At 42.6% G+C, this 23583-nt stretch overlaps 1 protein-coding gene across 1 annotated transcript in view; it reads left to right on the top strand.

Moving 5' to 3' along the window:
- Positions 1-23488, top strand: part of hpcal4 (hippocalcin like 4) — a 32778-nt gene extending 9290 nt beyond the window's left edge. The window contains exons 2-5 of the mRNA XM_071367120.1: positions 14517-14693; positions 22613-22731; positions 22993-23089; positions 23268-23488. Of these exons, the coding sequence (XP_071223221.1) occupies positions 14532-14693; positions 22613-22731; positions 22993-23089; positions 23268-23465 (576 nt within the window). The 5' untranslated portion in view covers positions 14517-14531 and the 3' untranslated portion in view covers positions 23466-23488. The remainder of the gene's footprint in view (positions 1-14516; positions 14694-22612; positions 22732-22992; positions 23090-23267) is intronic.
- Positions 23489-23583: the final 95 nt, after the last annotated feature.

Here is a 23583-nt window from a genome sequence, read left to right as displayed (position 1 = left end):
TCTGGGACCTGTTGGATCAGAGGGTGAGGGCTAGGGCCATTAACCCCCAGAAATGTCTGGGAACTTTCAGGTGCCTTGGTAGAAGAGTGGGGTAACATCTCAGAGCAAGAACTGTCAAATCTGGTGCAGTCCATGAGGAGAAGATGCACTGCAGTACTTCATGCAGCTGGTGGCCACACCAGTTACTGACTGGTACTTTTGATTTTTACCCCCCCTTTGATCAGGGACACATTATTCCATTTCAGTTAGTCACATGTCTGTGGAACTTGTTCAGTTTATGTCTCAGCTGTTGAATCTTGTTATGTTCATACAAATATTTACACATGTTAAGTTTGCTGAAAATAAAACGCAGCTGACAGTGAGAGGACGTTTCCTTTTTTTAATGCTGAGATTAGAATAAGGACATAAGGAAATAGACCGTTAAAATCCTGTTTAAAATAAGTAAGCATCATGGTATGATTTTAATGAGACGTCAGTGCTTGGATGTCCTTCATGCTTTAAAGAACCTTTAGAAAAATTGCAATATCTCTCTGTGCCGTAATGGTACCCAGTTCACTATGTAGTTTAACCAGGTCACCCCGTGACACAAGTCAGCATCCATCTAGGACGTCGGGAGATGATGTGGAATCCTGCCGCTTTGGGCAACAGTGAGCCCTGTTATCTTCAAGTCGGATTCAGCTTTGCTAGGACTTTGTGGACGCGGATGGTGAATAGGCATGAACTTCTACCTCCGGTGCTAAAGGGTCGCAGGTTAAAGGTTGATATCCATCCCTCCGGTGCTAAAGGGTCGCAGGTTAAAGGTTGATATCCATCCCTCCGGTGCTAAAGGGTCGCAGGTTAAAGGTTGATATCCATCCCTCCGGTGCTAAAGGGTCGCAGGTTAAAGGTTGATATCCATCCCTCCGGTGCTAAAGGGTCACAGGTTGATATCCATCCCTCCGGTGCTAAAGGGTCACAGGTTAAAGGTTGATATCCATCCCTCCGGTGCTAAAGGGTCGCGGGTTGATATCCATCCCTCCGGTGCTAAAGGGTCACAGGTTAAAGGTTGATATCCATCCCTCCGGTGCTAAATGGTCACAGGTTAAAGGTTGATATCCATCCCTCCGGTGCTAAAGGGTCACAGGTTAAAGGTTGATATCCATCCCTCCGGTGCTAAAGGGTCGCGGGTTGATATCCATCCCTCCGGTGCTAAAGGGTCAAAGGTTAAAGGTTGATATCCAGCAATAGTAAGTTGTTTTTGAGATTTTTGTTTTAATCTTATTGTAAAATCTTAACTCTTACCTTAACCATTCAGAATTCATGCTTAACCTTAAGATTTTAGAGTTAATGACCAGTTTGGAAACTTGCATGAAAGTCTAATTCTGATACGACACACAGATTGTGCATTACTTTTGACCGGAGCCTTATGTGTCTTGGTCTTCACTAGTTCACTATAAAGGGAATAGAGAGATAGAGACTCACAATACCTGCTTGGTAGATATAGAGATACAGGATCCTGCTTGGTAGATATAGAGATACCGAATCATACTTGGTAAATAGAGAGACACAGCAGGCTACTTGATAGACAGAGAGATAGAGAGATACAGCAGGCTACTTGATAGACAGAGAGATACAGCATCCTACTTTGTAGTTTGAGAGATACAGAGCCGACTTGGTATTTAGAGAGATACAATAGCCTATTTGATAGTTTGGGGTCCCTGGTTGAAAAAAACATTATTGCACCTGCCAAGAGGTGTGTATAATTTATGACACAGTTCTTATTCACACTGTTGCGAAATTCCATTTCTATAGCGATACATCCTCTCGCTCTCTCTCGCTCTCTCTCTCTCTCTCTCGCTCTCTCTCGCTCTCGCTCTCTCTCGCTCTCGCTCTCTCTCGCTCTCGCTCTCTCTCGCTCTCTCTCGCTCTCTCGCTCTCTCTCTCTCGCTCTCTCTCTCTCTCTCTCTCTCTCTCTCTCTCTCTCTCTCTCTCTCTCTCTCTCGCTCTCTCTCGCTCTCTCTCTCACTCTCTCACTCTCTCACTCCCTCACTCTCTCTTTATTTCACTCTCTCTCTCTCTGTGTATATGTGTGCATGGCCACACCCTCACCAACACTAAACCTCCACTAGTGAGTTATTTATTCGCGTATCATTTTGGGTCATTACTTGAAAAATAATGCCCCAAAATGTTCACACCAAAGTACGTTTTAATCTCTAGGAGACAGAACACGTCTCCTTCCTGAGCGGTTTGACGGCTGCGTGGTCCTTCAGGACCAGGATTAACCCTGAAACACTGCTCTGCCCCTGAACAAGGCAGTTAACCTGCAGTTCCTAGGCCGCCATTGAAAATAAGATTTTTTTCTTAACTGACTCACCTAGTTAAAATAAAGGTAAAATAAAAAAAAAAGCTAAATGAACCAACTCATACATTTGCGAATCTAGCAGAAATTAAACCCACAACCATGTTGCTACCAGCATTGTTCAACCAACTGAGAAAGTCAACCACTATAATTGAAATGCTCTTTTCTGCTTTGAGGCAGATCAGCAGGCAGACTGAAACAACTGAACCAATCATAAATCCAGTAGTCTGGTGACATCACTGTACGGTAGACTTACGGGATCGATAGGTCAACTGCTATCGATCAGACAGTGACAATGTGTCTGTTGATGTTATTGAACGCTCTCATCTGACAGACCGCGTTTATCATGGGCACATTTACGTCAGACAAATTGGCTTTGTGTGTGTTGGCACATTTCATTCAGTGTATATGTAATGCAGGTACACAAATCTACATCAACCAGAGGAGGCTGGTGGGAGTGGCTATATCTCCTCCCATTTATTAATTAGAACACTGTATTTATAACGCAGGCTGTCATTGGCTAAGCAAAAAAAAAAGTCAGTAGCCTATCACAGCCCCAGTGTCTCAGGGCTGTGGTTTGGGAGTGGGTACTCAGTAGTGGGTTACTGTTGGAAGTGGGTACTCAGTAGTGGGTTACTGTTGGGAGTGGGTACTCAGTAGTGGGTTACTGTTGGGAGTGGGTACTCAGTAGTGGGTTACTGTTGGGAGTGGGTACTCAGTAGTGGGTTACTGTTGGAAGTGGGTACTCAGTAGTGGGTTACTGTTGGGAGTGGGTACTCAGTAGTGGGTTACTGTTGGGAGTGGGTACTCAGTAGTGGGTTACTGTTGGGAGTGGGTACTCAGTAGTGGGTTACTGTTGGGAGTGGGTACTCAGTAGTGGGTTACTGTTGGGAGTGGGTACTCAGTAGTGGGTTACTGTTGGGAGTGGGTACTCAGTAGTGGGTTACTGTTGGGAGTGGGTACTCAGTAGTGGGTTACTGTTGGGAGTGGGTACTCAGTAGTGGGTTACTGTTGGGAGTGGGGACTCAGTAGTGGGTTACTGTTGGGAGTGGGGACTCAGTAGTGGGTTACTGTTGGGAGTGGGGACTCAGAAGTAGGTACTCAGAGGTACTCAGAAGGTTACTAACCTCCCCTGTTATTGTAATGGTGAGAAGTTAGCATGTCTTAGGGGTATGATATAAAATGCTAACCTCCCCTGTTATTGTAATGGTGAGAAGTTAGCATGTCTTGGGGGTATGATATAAAATGCTAACCTCCCCCGTTATTGTAATGGTGAGAGGTTAGCATGTCTTGGGGGAATGATATAAAATGCTAACCTCCCCTGTTATTGTAATGGTGAGAAGTTAGCATATCTTGGGGGTATGATATAAAATGCTAACCTCCCTTGTTATTGTAATGGTGAGAGGTTAGCATGTCGTGGGGGTATGATATAAAATGCTAACCTCCCCTGTTATTGTAATGGTGAGAGGTTAGCATGTCTTGGGGGTATGATATAAAATGCTAACCTCCCCTGTTATTGTGATGATAAGAAGTTAGCATGTCTTGGGGGTATGATATAAAATGATAACCTCCCCTGTTATTGTAATGGTGAGAAGTTAGCATGTTTTGGGTGTATGAAATAAAATGCTAACCTCCCCTGTTATTGTAATGGTGAGAAGTTAGCATGTCTTGGGGGTATGATATAAAATGCTAACCTCCCTTGTTATGGTAATGGTGGGAGGTTAGCATGTCTTGGGGGTATGATATAAAATGCTAACCTCCCTTGTTATGGTAATGGTGAGAGGTTAGCATGTCTTGGGGGTATGATATAAAATGCTAACCTCCCCTGTTATTGTAATGGTGAGAAGTTAGCATGTCTTGGGGTATGATATAAAATGCTAACCTCTATTGTTATTGTAATGGTGAGAGGTTAGCATGTCTTGGGGATATGATATAACATGCTAACCTCCCTTGTTATGGTAATGGTGAGAGGTTAGCATGTCTTGGGGGTATGATATAAAATGCTAACCTCCCCTGTTATTGTAATGGTGAGAGGTTGGCATGTCTTAGAGGTATGATATAAAATGCTAACCTCCCCTGTTATTGTAATGGTGAGAGGTTAGCATGTCTTGGAGGTATGATATAAAATGCTAACCTCCCCTGTTATTGTAATGGTGAGAAGTTAGCATGTCTTGGGGGTATGATATAAAATGCTAACCTCCCCTGTTATTGTAATGGTGAGAGGTTAGCATGTCTTGGGGGTATGATATAAAATGCTAACCTCCCCTGTTATTGTGATGATAAGAAGTTAGCATGTCTTGGGGGTATGATATAAAATGATAACCTCCCATGTTATTGTAATGGTGAGAAGTTAGCATGTTTTGGGTGTATGAAATAAAATGCTAACCTCCCCTGTTATTGTAATGGTGAGAAGTTAGCATGTCTTGGGGGTATGATATAAAATGCTAACCTCCCTTGTTATGGTAATGGTGGGAGGTTAGCATGTCTTGGGGGTATGATATAAAATGCTAACCTCCCTTGTTATGGTAATGGTGAGAGGTTAGCATGTCTTCGGGGTATGATATAAAATGCTAACCTCCCCTGTTATTGTAATGGTGAGAAGTTAGCATGTCTTGGGGGTATGATATAAAATGCTAACCTCTCTTGTTATTGTAATGGTGAGAGGTTAGCATGTCTTGGGGGTATGATATAACATGCTAATCTCCCTTGTTATGGTAATGGTGAGAGGTTAGCATGTCTTGGGGGTATGATATAAAATGCTAACCTCCCCTGTTATTGTAATGGTGAGAGGTTAGCATGTCTTAGAGGTATGATATAAAATGCTAACCTCCCCTGTTATTGTAATGGTGAGAGGTTAGCATGTCTTGGAGGTATGATATAAAATGCTAACCTCCCCTGTTATTGTAATGGTGAGAGGTTAGCATGTCTTGGAGGTATGATATAAAATGCTAACCTCCCCTGTTATTGTAATGGTGAGAGGTTAGCATGTCTTGGGGGTATGATATAAAATGCTAACCTCCCCTGTTATTGTAATGGTGAGAGGTTAGCATTTTATGGAGGGTATGATAGTTATGCCTCTGTAACTTTCTCACTCAATATTCACAATTAATTCAGGACTATCAGTAATCATGGTAGCATCCACATTAATTAAGACGTGTTTAGAAACATAATCTATTCTTATTTACATTAAAAGTGACTACAAAATGACACACTATATGATGATTTCAGTTGATTTCTATTGGGCACGAAATGAACTGAAAAAACAACCAAAACAAACGTTAATACACATATAAGGGAATTTGTCCCAATACTTTTGATTAAAATGGGGTGACTATGTACAAATAGTTCTGTAATTTCTAAACGGTTCACCCGATATGAATGAAAATACCCTAAAATACCATCATAGTCATTGTATCATCTCAAATCCAAAGTGCTGGAGTACAGAGCAAAAAAAAAAAAAAAATTCTGTCACTGTCCCAATACTTCTGTATTTATGTCTGTGCGTGTGTGCTCATGCTACACGTATGTGCGTGTTCTATGTACAGTGGGGAGAACAAGTATTTGACACACTGCCGATTTTGTAGGTTTTCCTACTTACAAAGCATGTAGAGGTCTGTAATTTTTTATCATAGGTACACTTCAACTGTGAGAGACGGAATCTAAAACAAAAATCCAGAAAATCACATTGTATGATTTTTAAGTAATTAATTTGCGTTTTATTGCATGACATACGTATTTGATACATCAGAAAAGCAGAAGTTAATATTTGGTACAGAAACCTTTGTTTGCAATTACAGAGATCATACGTTTCCTGTAGTTCTTGACCAGGTTTGCACACACTGCAGCAGGGATTTTGGCCCACTCCTCCATACAGACCTTTTCCAGATCCTTCAGGTTTCGGGGCTGTCGCTGGGCAATACGGACTTTCAGCTCCCTCCAAAGATTTTCTATTGGGTTCAGGTCGGGAGACTGGCTAGGCCACTCCAGGACCTTGAGATGCTTCTTACGGAGCCACTCCTTAGTTGCCCTGGCTGTGTGTTTCGGGTCGTTGTCATGCTGGAAGACCCAGCAACGACCCATCTTCAATGCTCTTACTGAGGGAAGGAGGTTGTTGGCCAAGATCTCGCGATACATGGCCCATCCATCTTCCCCTCAATACGGTGCAGTCGTCCTGTCCCCTTTGCAGAAAAGCATCCCCAAAGAATAATATTTCCACCTCCATGCTTCACGGTTGGGATGGTGTTCTTGGGGTTGTACTCATCCTTCTTCTTCCTCCAAACACGGCGAGTGGAGTTTAGACCAAATAGCTATATTTTTGTCTCATCAGACCACATGACCTTCTCCCATTCCTCCTCTGGATCATCCAGATGGTCATTGGCAAACTTCAGACGGGCCTGGACATGTGCTGGCTTGAGCAGGGGGACCTTGCGTGCGCTGCAGGATTTTAATCCATGACGGCGTAGTGTGTTACTAATGGTTTTCTTTGAGACTGTGGTCCCAGCTCTCTTCAGGTCATTGACCAGGTCCTGCCGTGTAGTTCTGGGCTGATCCCTCACCTTCCTCATGATCATTGATGCCCCACGAGGTGAGATCTTGCATGGAGCCCCAGACCGAGGTGATTGACCGTCATCTTGAACTTCTTCCATTTTCTAATAATTGCGCCAACAGTTGTTGCCTTCTCACCAAGCTGCTTGCCTATTGTCCTGTAGCCCATCCCAGCCTTGTGCAGGTCTACAATTTTATCCCTGATGTCCTTACACAGCTCTCTGGTCTTGGCCATTGTGGAGAGGTTGGAGCCTGTTTGATTGAGTGTGTGAACAGGTGTCTTTATAGAGGTAACGAGTTCAAACAGGTGCAGTTAATGCAGGTAATGAGTGGAGAACAGTATATGGAATACTGTCCAGTCTTATGGACTACTGTCCAGTAATATGGACTACTGTCCAGTCATATGGACTAATGTCCAGTCTTATGGACTACTGTCCAGTCATATGGACTACTGTCCAGTAATTTGGACTACTGTCCAGTCATATGGACTACTGTCCAGTAATTTGGACTACTGTCCAGTCATATGGACTAATGTCCAGTCATATGGACTACTGTCCAGTCTTATGGACTACTGTCAGGTCTTATGGAATACTGTCCAGTCATATGGAATACTGTCCAGTCATATGGACTACTGTCCAGTCATATGGACTACTGTCCAGTCATATGGACTACTGTCCAGTAATTTGGACTACTGTCCAGTCATATGGACTACTGTCCAGTCTTATGGACTACTGTCAGGTCTTATGGAATACTGTCCAGTCATATGGAATACTGTCCAGTCATATGGAATACTGTCCAGTCATATGGACTACTGTCCAGTCATATGGAATACTGTCCAGTCATATGGACTACTGTCCAGTCATATGGACTACTGTCAGGTCATATGGACTACTGTCCAGTCTTATGGACTACTGTCCAGTCAAATGGAATACTGTCCAGTCATATGGAATACTGTCCAGTCATATGGACTACTGTCCAGTCTTATGGTCAAGTGCCACAAAGAGGGACATAGGCAAATTTAACTTGGCCCAGAACAGAGCAGCACGGCTGGCCCTTAAATCTACACAGAAAGCTAACATCAGTAACATCCATTAGCCAATCATATAACATTATTACACCACTATATATATACACAATACAGAACATGTAATACCACCATACAACAATATTACAATGTACATGTGTATAGAGTACGTGTGCTCTCTCCTGGCTCAATGTAGTGGAGAGATCGACTGTGTCAACTACTGGTCTTTGTGAGAGGTATTGACTTGCTGAATGCACCGAGCTATCTGTTTAGGCAGCACAGGCATACCCCACAAGACTTGCCACCAGGGGTCTGTTTAAACCTACGAGCACACAGCTCAGATACCCAGGCATACCCCACAAGACTTGCCACCAGGGGTCTGTTTAAACGACGAGCACACAGCTCTGTGAGAGGTATTGACTTGCTGAATGCACCGAGCTATCTGTTTAGGCAGCTCGGTGCATGTTTAGGCAGCCCAGGCATACCCCACAAGACTTGCCACCAGGGGTCTGTTTAAACGACGAGCACACAGCTCAGATACCCAGGCATACCCCACAAGACTTGCCACCAGGGGTCTGTTTAAACGATGAGCACACAGCTCAGATACCCAGGCATACCCCACAAGACATGCCACCAGAGATCCAGAACAAACATTGGGAAACTCACAGTACGACACAGAGCCATGACTACATTCCACAGCAAGTAACTCATGCTAGCAGTAAAATCCGTAAAAAAAAAACCCTTATGGACACTTTATGGAACAACGCAGACTGTGTAGAGACATTCTAGCACACGTACTCTATACACACGTACATTGTAATATTGTTGTATGGTAATAATGTTATATGATTGGCTAATGGGGATCCCTAATGAATACAAAACACACTCCCAACCTGCTCTGTCTGTCCACATTGTATGTCCCCAGACTCTACGTGCAGTGGGATCTTAAATTAGAGTGTTGGAACTGCCGCTGTGGTGAACTCTGTTTCTATAGTGATGCATCAGCCTGGGGAAGTGGGGGGGGGCTGTTCTAACGAGAGAGAGAGAGAGAGAGAGAGAGAGAGAGAGAGAGAGAGAGAGAGAGAGAGAGAGAGAGAGAGAGAGAGAGAGAGAGAGAGAGAGAGAGAGAGAGAGAGAGAGAGAGAGAGAGAGAGAGAGAGAGAGAGAGAGAGAGAGAGAGAGAGAGAGAGAGAGAGAGAGAGAGAGAGAGAGAGAGAGAGAGAGAGAGAGAGAGAGAGAGAGAGAGAGAGAGAGAGAGAGAGAGAGAGAGAGAGAGAGAGAGCAACACATTTAGATCCAACCAAATCATTAGAAAACAACAAGATAAATACATTGGAAATAATTTGAAAAAAACTGAGCAAACTACAATGTTATTTGACCTGACTATGTACAGACTCAGTGAGCATAGCCTTGCTATTGAGAAAGGCCGTCGTAGGCAGACCTGGCTCTCAAGAGAAGACAGGCTATGTGCACACTGCACACAAAATGAGGTGGAAACTGCTCCACTACAGCTCCGTCAATGAGAATGGGGGCGTGCTCAGTCCTCCTTTTCCTGTAGTCCACAATCAGCTCCTTTGTCTTGATCACGTTGAGGGAGAGGTTGTTGTCCTTGCACCACAAGGTCAGGTCTCTGACCACCTCCCTATAGGCTGTCTCATTGTTGTCATTGATCAGACCTACCACTGTTGTGTCATCAGCAAACTTAATGATGGAGTTGGAGTCGTGCCTGGCCGTTCAGTCATGAGTAAACAGGGAGTACATGAGGGGACTGAGCACGCACCCATGAGGGGCTCCCTTGTAGAGTATCAGCGTGGCGGATGTGTTGTTACCTACCCTTACCACCTGGGGGCGCCCTGTCAGGAAGTCCAGGATCCAGTTGCAGAGGGAGGTGTTTAGTCCCAGGGTCCTTAGTTTAATGATGAGCCTCGTGGGCACTATGGTGATGAACGCTGAGCTGTAGTCAATGAACAGCATTCTCACATAGGGGTTCCTTTTGTCCAGGTGGGAAAGGGCAGTGTGGAGTGCAATAGAGATTGCGTCATCAGTGGATCTGTTGGTGCAGTATGGAAATTAGAGTGGGTCTAGGGTTTCTGGGATAATGGATATGGATGCATCTTATTTAAACTTCTTCAGGATCGGTGAAAATACAAAAGAAGGGTTGGTTTTTCTTCTACCAGATCTATTGTGTTATATTCTCATACATTCCTTTCACATTTCCACAAACTTCAAAGTGTTTCCTTTTCAAATGGTACCAAGAATATGCAAATCCTTGCTTCAGGGCCTGAGCTATAGGCAGTTAGATTTGGGTATGTCATTTTAGGCGAAAACAAATTATTCATGATCTCTTGCGACAGTTCTATCTATTAATAACAGACACCTAAAATGACACACCCAAATCTAACTGCCTGTAGCTCAGGCCCTGAAGGATATGCATATTCTTGGTACCATTTGAAAGGAAACACTTGTCTGTCTGTCTGTCTGTCTGTCTGTCTGTCTGTCTGTCTGTCTGTCTGTCTGTCTGTCTGTCTGTCTGTCTGTCTGTCTGTCTGTCTGTCTGTCTGTCTGTCTGTCTGTCTGTCTGTCTGTCTGTCTGTCTGTCTGTCTGTCTGTCTGTCTGTCTGTCTGTCTGTCTGTCTGTCGGTCGCTGGCGTGGATTATGTTGATGAAGACATGATGACATTTGAAATGTCTTTATTCTTTTGGAACTTCTGTGAGTGTAATGTTAACTGTTCATTTTTTATTGTTTAAGGGATAGCCGACAACATCTGGTGAAATTGGAGATTGGCGCACAAATTCAAATAAATAATCGTAATATTTAACATTCATCAACATACAAGTAACTTATATAATTGAAAAGCTTACATTATTGTTAATCTAACTGCGTTGTCCGATTTACCATGCGATTGTCTGAGGACGGCGCCCCACATCAACATATTTTTCAAACAGCACAGGCTTCATAAAATCACAAATAATCACAAATATCACAAAATAAATCACCTAATTTTTAAGATCTTCCTCTGTTTGCAATCCCAAGGGTCCCAGCTACAAAATGAATGGTCGTTTTGTTAGATAAAATCCTTCTTTATTTCCCAAAAAGTCAGTTTAGTTGGCGCCATTGATTTCAGTAATCCACACGTTCAACATGCAGACAAAGGAGTCCAAAAAGCTGACGCTAAACTTTGTCCAAACAAGTCAAACAACTTTTCTATTTAATTCTCAGGTACTCTAAAATGTAAATAAACTATAATATAGAATGTTGACATCTAGTGGAAGCCATAGGAATTGCAATCTGGGAGACGGAATTACATAGGATCAAAAGCTTTCCATTATAAAACAAAATCTGATTTCGGCCTGCCATATCAATTCCGTTATAGTCTCAGACATTATTTTAACACTTTTAGAAACTTCAAAGTGTTTTCTATCCAATGCTACCAATGCTAATTATATGCATATCCTGGCTTCTGGGCCTGAGTAACAGGCAGTTTACTTTGGGCACGTCAGTCAGGCGGAAATTCAGGAAACTAGACCCTATCCCTAATTTTTTATATACTTTTGTTAATTATCTCTTTCACTTGCTTTGGCAATGTAAACATATTTATTGACATATTCCCATGCCAATAAAGCCCTTAAATTGAAATTGAATTGACATTGAATTGGAGAGCCCTTGTAATGCGGTCACACTTTAGCGCCTCAAATTGGATGATCAGCCGCTCTATCAAATGGCGGATAAGAGAGGGCACTGCTCAGTGTGTGTGGTGTGTGTGTGTGTGGCTGTGTGTGTGTGTGTGTGGCTGTGATTGTGTGTGTGTGTGGCTGTGTATGTGCTAATCAGATCATTTGTATCCAACGTGACGTCATAGACACTTTGAGCGTTTCTTTTGTCTGTCTCTCTCTCAAAACAAAATGTGGTTTATTGTCCCATACACCAGATAGGTGGGACATGTGTTTATTGTCCCATTCACCAGATAGGTGGGAAATGTGTTTATTGTCCCGTACACCAGATAGGTGGGACATGTGTTTATTGTCCCATACACCAGATAGGTGGGAAATGTGTAGATTTTACAGGTTCAGCCATATCAATACAGAGCCCCTGGAACAAATCAGTGCCTTTTATTTTCTCTTTACTTAACTGGGCAAGTCAGTTAAGAATAAATTATTGTTTAAAAGGACAGCCTACCAGGGAACAGTGCCTTGTTCAGTGGCAGAACGACAGGTGTTTACCTTGTCAGCTCAGGGATCCAATCCAGCAACCTTTCAGGTACTGGCCCAACACTCTAACCACTAGGTTACCTGCTGCCCCAAATGTTGATGTGCCTTGCTTAATGGTACATCAACATATTTTTCTCCTTGTCAGCTCAGGGATTTGAACCAGCGACCTTTGGGTTACTGGCCTAATGCTCTAACTACTATGCAACCTGCTGCCGTCGCTTTCTGTCTGTGTATTGGACTGGTACTGTACAGTATATTGATTGATCTGTTTGCTTCCTGTGCCCACTATACTTTTTCCATTCTGATAGGCTATCCTCATACACACACACACACATTCAGTCGCACACACGCACACACACACACACACACACACACACACACACACACACACACACACACACACACACACACACACACACACACACACACACACACACACACACACACACACACACACACACACACACACACACACACACACACACACACACACACACACACACACACACAGTACTCTATGACTGACTGGATGAGTTCCTCGCTCCATTTTTCAACTTGTCTACCTCACTGTTAGCCTCACTCTGTCTCTCATCAGAGACAAAGGACAGATTTCCACCGGTCTAATGTCTATTGCTTGTCTTTCTTGGCCCAAGTCTCCTCTTCTTATTGGTGTCCTTTAGTAGTGGTTTTCTTTGCAGCAATTCGATCATGGAGGCCTGATTCACGCAGTCTCCTCTGAACAGTTGATATTGAGATGTGTCTGTTACTTGAACTCTGTGAAGCATTTATTTGGGCTGCAATCTGAGGTGCAGTTAACTCTAATGAACGTATCCTCTGCAGCAGAGGTAACTCTGGGTCTTCCTTTCCTGTGGCGGTCCTTATGAGAGACAGTTTCATCATAGTGCCTGATGGTTTTTGCGACTGCACTTGAAGAAACTTTCAAAGCTCTTGAAATTGACCTTCATGTCTTAAAGTAATGATGGACTGTCGTTTCTATTTGCTTATTTGAGCTGTTCTTGCCATAATATGGACTTGGTCTTTTACCAAATAGGGCTATTTTCTGTATTTTTTTATTTCACCTTTATTTAACCAGGTAGACAAGTTGAGAACAAGTTCTCATTTACAACTGCGACCTGGCCAAGATAAAGCAAAGCAGTGCGACACAAACAACAACACAGAGTTACACATAAACAAACATACAGTCAATAATACAATAGAAAAAGTATATATACAGTGTGTGCAAATGAGGTAGGATAAGGGAGGTAAGGCAATAAATAGGCCGTAGTGGCGAAATAATTACAATATAGCAATTAAACACTGGAGTGATAAATGGGCAGAAGATGAGTGTGCAAGTAGAGATACTGCAGTGCAAAGGAGCAAATAAAATAAGACTGGGGGCAGGTGGTCTACACTGTACGAGCCCTATCTGAGGGCATCTGCTCTGCACAGTACGAGCCCTATCTGGGAGGGATCTGCTCTACACAGTACGAGCCCTATCTGGGGGCAGGTGCTCTACACTGTACGAGCCCTATCTGGGGGCATCTGCTCTGCACAGTACGAGCCCTATCTGGGGGCATCTGCTCTACACAGTACGAGCCCTATCTGGGGGTATCTGCTCCAAACAGTACGAGCCCTATCTGGGGGGAGGTGCTCTACACAGTACGAGCCCTATCTGGGGGCATCTGCTCTACACAGTACGAGCCCTATCTGGGGGGGATCTGCTCTACACAGTACGAGCCCTATCTGGGGGGGATCTGCTCTACACAGTACGAGCCCTATCTGGGAGGGATCTGCTCTACACAGTACGAGCCCTATCTGGGGGCAGGTGCTCTACACCGTACGAGCCCTATCTGGGGGGAGGTGCTCTACACAGTACGAGCCCTATCTGGGGGCAGGTGCTCTACACAGTACGAGCCCTATCTGGGGGGAGGTGCTCTTCACAGTACGAGCCCTATCTGGGGGGGATCTGCTCTACACAGTACGAGCCCTATCTGGGGGGAGGTGCTCTACACCGTACGAGCCCTATCTTGGGGGAGGTGCTCTACACCGTACGAGCCCTATCTGAGGGGAGGTGCTCTACACAGTACGAGCACTATCTGGGGGGAGGTGCTCTACACAGGAACAGCCCTTTTTGGGTACATGCCTGCCTCCCAATATTCATTATATTCCTTTGACTTAATCTGATTATATGATTGTGTGCATTTCCTATTTGATTAAATAATTGATTTGTAATTTGATTGTATCTTGATTGCTTGTGTGTATTCCAGAGATGGTTGAATGCTTGGCTTAATTTATTGATTGATTTATTGATCATTCAACTGATTGTGTGCATTCCCAACAATTATCAGTTTATTGTTTAATCTTTGCTTGACTCCTTGTGTCTCTTGTTTCTTTTTCCAGAGAGGAGACGTTGTGATGGGGAAAGGAAACAGTAAGCTGGCGCCAGAGGTTCTGGATGACCTCACCAAGAGTACTGAGTTCAACGAGGCTGAGCTCAAGCAGTGGTACAAAGGCTTCCTCAAAGACTGTCCCTCTGGTATACTGAATCTAGAGGAGTTCCAACAACTATATGTCAAGGTGAGAGAGGAGGGAGGGAGGGAGAAAGAGTGAGAGGGGTATAGAGAGGGAGAGAGGGAGAGAGAGAGAGGAAGATTCAAAGACTGGCCCACTGGTATACAGAATCTAGTTCCAACAACTATATGTTGGGAGGACGAGAGAGAGACCACCCCGGCCTCACCCTACTAGAATCTGAAGTCAAATGTCTACTGTTTGCTGATGATCTGGTGCTTCTGTTACCAACCAAGGACGGTCTACAGCAGCACCTAGATCTTCTGCACAGATTCTGCCAGACCTGGGCCCTGACAGTAAATCTCAGTATGACCAAAATAATGGTGTTCCAAAAAAGGTCTAGTCGCCAGGACAACACAAATACAAATTCCATCTAGACACTGTTGCCCGAGAGCACACAAAAAACTATAAGAATTCACGAAATGGGACAAACACCAAATTGAGACTCCTCATGCAGAATTATGCAAATAATATCCTCTGTGTACAACGTAAAACACCAAATAAATGCATGCGGAGCAGAATTAGGCTGATACCCGCTAATTATCGAAATCCAGAAAAGAGCCTTTAAATTCTACAACCACCAATTCCCAAACCTTCCATAACAAAGCCATCACCTACAGAGAGATTAATCCGGAGAAGAGCTCCCTAAGCAAGCTGGTCCTAGGGTTCTGTTCACAAACACAAACAGACCCCACAGAGCCCCAGGACAGCAACACAATTAGACCCAACCAAATCATGAGAAAACAAAAAGATAATTACTTGACACATTGGAAATAATTAACAAAAAAAAGAGCAAACTAGAATGATATTTGGCACTAAACAGAGAGTACACAGTGGCAGAATACCTGACCACTGTGACTGACCCAAGGAAAGCTTTGACTATGTGCAGACTCATTGAGCATAGCCTTGCTATTGAGAAATATCTCCTTAGGCAGACATGGCTCTCAAGAGAAGACAGGCTATGTGCACACTGCCCACAAAATGAGGTGGAAACTGAGCTGCACTTCCTAACCTCCTGCCCAATGTATGACCATATTAGAGACACATATTTCCCTCAGATTACACAGACCCACAAAGAATTCGAAAACAAATCCAATTTTGATAAACTCCCATATCTACTGGGTGAAATACCACAGTGTGCCATCACAACAGCAAGATTTGCGACCAGTTGCCACAAGAAAAGGGCAACCAGTGAAGAACAAACACCATTGTAAATACAACCCATATTTATGCTTATTTATTTTCCCTTTTGTACTTTAACTATTTGTACATCGTTACAACACTGTATATATACACATAATATGACATTTGTAATGTCTTTATTGTTTTGAAACTTCTGTATGTGTAATGTTTACTGTTCATTTTTTATTGTTTATTTCACTTTTGTCCATGATCTATTTCACTTGCTTTGGCAATGTCAACACATGTTTCCCCTGCTGATAAAGAACAATGTTAACACATGTTTCCCCTGCTGATAAAGCCCCTTGAATTGAATTGATTTGAGAGATAGGAAGATTCAAGACTGCCCCACTGGTATACAGAATCTAGAGGAGATCCAACAACTATATATCAAGGTGAGAGAGGAGGGAGACTCAAAGACTGACTCGCAGGTATACTCAACCTAAAGGCGTTCCAACAACTCTTTGTCAAGTAGGGAGAAAGGGAGAGAAGGGGAGAAGGAGAGGGAGAGAGGGAGAGAAGGGGAGAAGGAGAGGGAGAGGGATTCTCCTACATGTCCAGAGGAAAACTAAAATCCATCCAGCTGGTCCTGAGGCTGAGTTCAGAAACCTGTTCTACTAACACACTGAAGCCTCAGGACCAGAACATCCAATCAATCAGAATAAACCAATTACAACACAGTCAAAACAAAACTACATTGCTTATTGGGAAGCACAAGCACAAAGCAAAATGCAGTGCTATCTGGCCCTAAATCGACACTACACCGTTGCTGGTTACTGATCAAAACCTTAGAAAAACAGGATCAGTGAGCACAGCCTTGCCATTTAGAAGGGTAGACACAGTAAAACCTGGCTCCCTGTAGAGGAAAGGCTATGCAACCACTGCACAACAGCAGAACCTGAGACGGAGCTGCATTTCCTGACAAAATGCCCAAAAATATAAAACAATTAGAGAGTGTCATGTCCCCAAATTGAAACCCTTATTCAATATGTACATTGTTACGTCATGCCAATAAAGCAAATTGAATTATAGAGAGAGAGAGAGAGAGAGAGAGAGAGAGAGAGAGAGAGAGAGAGAGAGAGAGAGAGAGAGAGAGAGAGAGAGAGAGAGAGAGAGAGAGAGACATGCTGCTCAACGTGAGCTCCTGATAATGTAATTATCATTCATCATTCATATTATCATTATCATATAACATTCAAATCTAAAAATAATTCAAGTCAAGAAATGATGAACAGCAAATCTATTCAATCACAATAGAAAAAAAAGTTACTTTGCGCCTCAAATTAAGAAGTTTTAATTCTTGCTAGCTACACAACAAGAACAAGCTAGCCAGAAACATTGAGCTAGAACAAACCTAGCAAGAGGAGGTAGTACAACTACATCAAACATCCAAACTGAGTGAGTAAACCAAAAAGTAACACGGACTCTAACGATAAAAATATATTCTCTTTTTTTTTGTGTGAAGATTTGTCACTATCTTTGCTGATTTTTGAGCGAAATTAGACCTAGCTAGCAACAGCAGCAGACAAACAAAACCGGTTGCTATGACAACAGTGCAGCAGCATAGAGCAGCAGCAGCAGCAGCATCAGTAGCCCACAGGCATCATGTCCCCACACCCCCTCAGCGCTGAGTCCAAAAAAGTACATCCAGCACCTCTCTTCCCACCATAGCGGAGGTCACGCCCCAGCAGGAGAGCGACCCCCCTCAGTGCAGAGCAGGCTCAGGCCCTCCTCACCACCATGGCTGCCATGAGGGATGAGTTCATCAAACTGGAGGGGAAGGTTGTCCTGCTGAGGGAGATCGTGAGCAAACAGCAACCAGACATCCACACCTTAGAGGAGCTCCTCACCAAGGTGCAGACAGAGCAGGACAGCAGCCTTGCAACACAGCTGAAGATCTTTTTATTATTATAAACTAATAGAAAGTGCTATTGGAGGGAAAACATATGATGTTATTAAATCAATGTTCACTAAAATCAAATCTGCGGTTCAAATTGGCAATAAGCGAACAGACTTCTCTCAGGGACGTGGAGGGAAACAGGGCAGCTCAATATGTCCAACACTATTTAACATCTACGTTAATGAATTACCAAAAACATCAGAAGGAACTGCAGCACCTGGTCTCACCCTAAACAACACTGAAATCGAGTGTCTGCTGTAAGCAGATGACCTGGTGCTGCTGTCTCCCACTAAGGAGGGGTTACAGAAGCATCTCGATTATCTGCACAGGTTCTGTCAGAACTTGGCTCCGACAATTAAGCTAAAAAAAACAACTAATATGATAACATTCCAAAAGAGGTTCGGAAATCAGGAAGACAAATATAAATTATATTTGTACACAGTTCTATTAAAAAACACGTATCAAGGACTAATGTCAGCAACACAGGTAGCTTTTACATGGCTGTGAATGAGCTGAGAGACAAAGCAAGAAGAGCTTTCCTTTAAAAGGAACATTCAAATCGAAATTCCAGTTAGAATCTGGCTCAAAATGTTACAATCAGTAATAGAACCAATTGCTCTATATCAATCAAATGTATTTATAAATTCCTTTTTACATCAGCCGATGTCACAAAGTGCTGTACAGAAACCCAGCCTAAAACCCCAAGCAATGCAGATGTAGAAGCACGGTGGCTAGGAAAAACTCCCTAGAAAGGCAAGAACCTAGGAAGAAACCTAGAGAGGAACCAGGCTCTGAGGGGTGACCAGTCCTCTTCTGGCTGTGCCAGGTGGAGATTATAACAGTACATAGCCAAGATGTTCAAACGTTCATTGGTTGACCAGCAGGGTCCAATGATAATAATCACAGGGGTTGTCAAAGGTGCAACCGGTCAGCACCTCAGGAGTAAATGTCAGTTAGTTTTTCAGAGCCGATCAATTAGAGTTACAGTGGGGCAAAAAAAGTATTTAGTCAGCCACCAATTGTGCAAGTTCTCCCACTTAAAAAGATGAGAGAGGCCTGTAATTTTCAGCAGAGGTACACTTCAACTATGACAGACAAAATTAGAAAAAAAATCCAGAAAATCAAATTGTAGGATTTTTTATGAATTTATTTGCAAATTATGGTGGAAAATAAGTATTTGGTCACCTACAAACAAGCAAGATTTCTGGCTCTCATAGACCTGTAACTTCCTTTGATAAAGTACGACTGGAGTTTAAATATACATACCTGGATTATTTACATTTTGGAGAATGACTTATAATTAATTGGTTATAATCATGTATAATGTAGTAACTCTAGGTGTAAAATAGTAAATAATGGCTACTTCTCAGAAAGATTTAAACTGTCAAGAGGAGTAAACAAGGTTGTCTACTATCGGCATATCTTTTTATTATGGCCATTGAAAGTTAGCTATAAAAATCTGTTCCAACAATAATATCAAGGGGCTAGAAATCCATGGCTTAAAAACAAAGGTGTCATTGTACGCTGATGATTCATGTTTTCTTTTAAATCCACAATGTGAATCCCTCCACAGCCTCATAGAGGATCTATATCATTTTTCTAACCTCTCTGGATTAAAACTAAATGATGATCAGTGTACTATATAATGATGATCAGTGTACTATATAATGATGATCAGTGTACTATATAATGATGATCAGTGTACTATATAATGATGATCAGTGTACTATATAATGATGATCAGTGTACTATATAATGATGATCAGTTTACTATATTATGTATTGGATCACTAAACAATGCAACGTTTACATTACCGTGAGGTTTACCAATACAATGGTCTGATGGTGATGTGGATATACTCTGTATACATATCCATTAATGACATACAAGATCTCACTCCAATACATTTTTATAGAAAGTTAGCAAAAATAGATAAGATCTTTCCTTTCTATTTTTAGATAAATCACCTTGATGAACTCTTTTTTTTAAACTTTCTTTTTAAATTTAACCTTTTTTTAAACTAGGCAATTCAGTGAAGAACAAATTGTTACTTACAATGACGGCATACCCTGGCGACGCTCGGCCAATTGTGTGCCGCCCTATGGGACTACTAATCACGGCTGGATGTGATACAGCCTGGATTTGAACCAGGGACTGTAGTGACACCTCTTGCGTGGAGATGCAGTGCCTTAGACCGCTGCGCCACTCAGTAGCCATATCACAGTTGACATATTTCCTTATGGTCTTGCCTAGACCTAGAGAAACATTTAAGAAAAATATTTAAAAAATGTATATGAGAAAAACATATTCAATTTTATTTGGAACTGAAAACCCTTATTTTTCTATATATATATAAAAAAGGTATCATATTTGTAAATTATATCATAAATAGGACTGGTGGAGTTATGTCACACATGCAGCTAACACAGACATATGGAAATGTCTGCTCTACCCAAAATTACAACCAACTATTTGCAGCGTCACAGCAAAAATGGGAGAGGAAAGTGGAATGGGAAAAAGTAAAGAACTTGTCTGTCGGCCCATTAAATTGATTAAAGAAGATTGTGATAAATAAAAAACTATACCAGTTTCATTTAAGGACCAAAAAATTGACAGCCTTGGCATATAGATTGCAAAATAGTTGTGAGGACATTTTCAGTGTACCGATTCTATGGCACATGGTTTAAGAACTGATACGTAAAACGACGGCAGATTCAAAACTTAGAATTTTTCTATTTAAATTATCATACAGAATTCTTACAACCAATAGAGTGCTATTTATATGGGGGATACAACCATCCCAGCTCTACAGATTTTGCTGCGAAGAGACAGAATCATTAGATAATTTGTTTTGGTTTTGTCCATATGTAGCTTGTTTTTGGTCACAGGTCCAGGAATGGCTGAAGAATTGCAATATTTATCTGGAGCTAACCCTGCAGATAGCAATACTGGGTGATTTGAAAAGTCATAGTCAATCGATCAATAATATACTAATACTTTTAGCAAAAAAAATAAGAATTATATTTACAATCTGTAGAAGCTATGAGAATAGAAAGGTTCAGTACTTAATGTGAAGCATCACAGCACAGTTGAAAAATATATGGCAAATAGAAATCCAATATGGATGATGTTAAGAGATAGATGGGAGGGGTTGAATGGAGCTGAAGGGTGGGACTAATAACAACTAATAACAACAAGATAACTAATGTAAAACATACTGTGTCCGTGAAACGTATATAGGTTCAGAACTTTAGTGAAAGAGCACAGTTTGAAAGATACGGCAAATAGAAATCAAACCGGAGGGACATCAGAAAATATAGGGTCAGAGGTTGAGGGTCAGAGGTCGAGGGTCAGAGGTTGGAGGGTAGAGGAAGGACAGGAGTAAAAACAAGCTAAATAAAATGATTTGTAATAATAGACTGTGTCCATTAAATGTATAAAGTATGTATAAGCTGGAAATACGGGGCTATGCATTGTTGTTCACTGGTTTGCTCCAAGTGGTGGAGGGGTGGAAGTGTTGGAGGGTAATCAAGGAAATGTATTTAAAAATATATATGTACAGTATGTATGTATGTATGTATGTATGTATTTATGTATGTATGTGTATATGTATGTATTTATATGTGTGTGTATATGTATGTATATATGTGTATATGTATGTATTTATATGTGTATGTATATATATATATATATATATATATATATAGTACCAGTCTAATATTGGACACCTACTCATTCAAGGGTTTTTCTTTCTTTGTACTATTTTCTACATTGTAGAATAATAGTGAAGACATCACAACTAAGAAATAACACATATGGAATCATGTAGTAACCAAAAAAGTGTTAAAAAAATCAAAATATATTTTATATTTGAGATTCTTCAAATAGCTACCCTTTGCCTTGATGACAGCTTTGCAAACTCTTGACCACTGTGACTGATAGACAACTGAGGAAAACACTGACGAGGTACAGACTCAGTGAGCACAGTCTGGCTATAGAGACCGGTCGTCACAGACAAACCTGGCTGCCCAGAGAGGACAGTCTGGCTTTAGAGACCGGTCGTCACAGACAAACCTGGCTGCCCAGAGAGGACAGTCTGGCTATAGAGACCGGTCGTCACAGACAAACCTGGCTGCCCAGAGAGGACAGTCTGGCTGTAGAGACCGGTCGTCACAGACACACCTGGCTTCCCAGAGAGGACAGTCTGGCTATAGAGACCGGTAGTCACAGACAAACCTGGCTGCCCAGAGAGGACAGGCTGTTCTCACTCTGGTCCAGGATGAGAGATGCCTTATGGCTGTTGGTGCCACCATTTTTTGTTATATGCATACTTTGACAATGTAAGTAATTTAACTTGCCATGTCAATTAAGTCTACTGAATTAGAAAGAGAGAGAGAGAGAGAGAGAGAGAGAGAGAGAGAGAGAGAGAGAGAGAGAGAGAGAGAGAGAGAGAGAGAGAGAGAGAGAGAGAGAGAGAGAGAGAGAGAGAGAGAGAGAGAGAGAGAGAGAGAGAGAGATTCGTCGGGAGGGAGGGAGGAAGTAGCATTACATTTGAGGAGAAGAGGGGTGAGGGGGAGGGAGGAAGGACTGAGAACAGTGGTACATGGTATTCCTAAAGCCAGAATCTCGTTGGGAGTAGAGTGATTTACAATGTGCGACATCATCCATTCATGGGATGCATCCCAAGTGGCATTCTATTACCTACGTAGTGTCCTACATCTGACCATTGCCCATAGGGTGCCACTTGGGACACAGACATTCCATGTCCTCAGAAACCTGATCTGAGAACTGAACTGATCAATATATTGACCTAAGTTACATTTTTTAAATCTGTTTTGAATCATCCAGTTCTTTCCGTACGGCGATGCGTCTAAGTTCGCCCAGCACGCCTTCCGGACCTTCGATAAGAACGGTGACGGGACCATCGACTTCCGGGAGTTTATCTGTGCTCTGTCAATCACCTCGAGGTACGTTTCATAACACAGGTGATGTCAAGGTGTGACGGTGCACACACACACACACACACACACACACACACACACACACACACACACACACACACACACACACACACACACACACACACACACACACACACACACACACACACACACACACACACACACACACACACACACACACACACACACACACACACACACACACACACACACACACACACACATCCCTGCATGTTTATGTTTGACAGTTCTCTTCATCACCTCTAGGGGGAGCTTTGAGCAGAAACTCAACTGGGCCTTTAACATGTATGACTTAGACGGAGACGGCAAGATCACACGCATGGAGATGCTAGAGATTATAGAGGTCTGTGTGTTTATGTGTGTGTGTTTGCGTGTGCTTGTCTGCACGTGTGTGCTTGTGTGTGTGCATCCATGCGTGGTAATTGTGTGTATCTGTCCGATAAATCACTGTGTTTGTCTCCAGCGAATGCCCCCAATCCAGTCTTTACTGACCACCTCCTCTATCTCTCTCTGTTTCCTAGGCGATCTACAAGATGGTTGGCACTGTGATAATGATGCGTATGAACGAGGACGGGCTGACTCCCCAGCAGCGTGTGGATAAGATCTTCTCCAAGATGGATAAAGATCACAACGATGAGATCACACTGGAGGAGTTCAAAGAGGCAGCCAAGAGCGATCCCTCCATCGTCCTACTGCTGCAGTGTGACATGCAGAAATAGAGGAGGCCGGGATAGAAGAGCGGAGGGAGGGAGGGATATTGGGAAGAGCGGAGGGAGGGAGGGAGGGATATTGGGAAGAGTGGATGGAGGGAGGAAGGGAGGAGGGAGGGAGGGATAT

Source organism: Salvelinus alpinus, chromosome 26 (assembly GCF_045679555.1).
Source record: "Salvelinus alpinus chromosome 26, SLU_Salpinus.1, whole genome shotgun sequence".
NCBI lineage: Eukaryota > Metazoa > Chordata > Actinopteri > Salmoniformes > Salmonidae > Salvelinus > Salvelinus alpinus.
The sequence above is the reverse complement of the archived record's forward strand: the minus strand, read 5'-3'. Positions and strand labels throughout refer to the sequence as shown.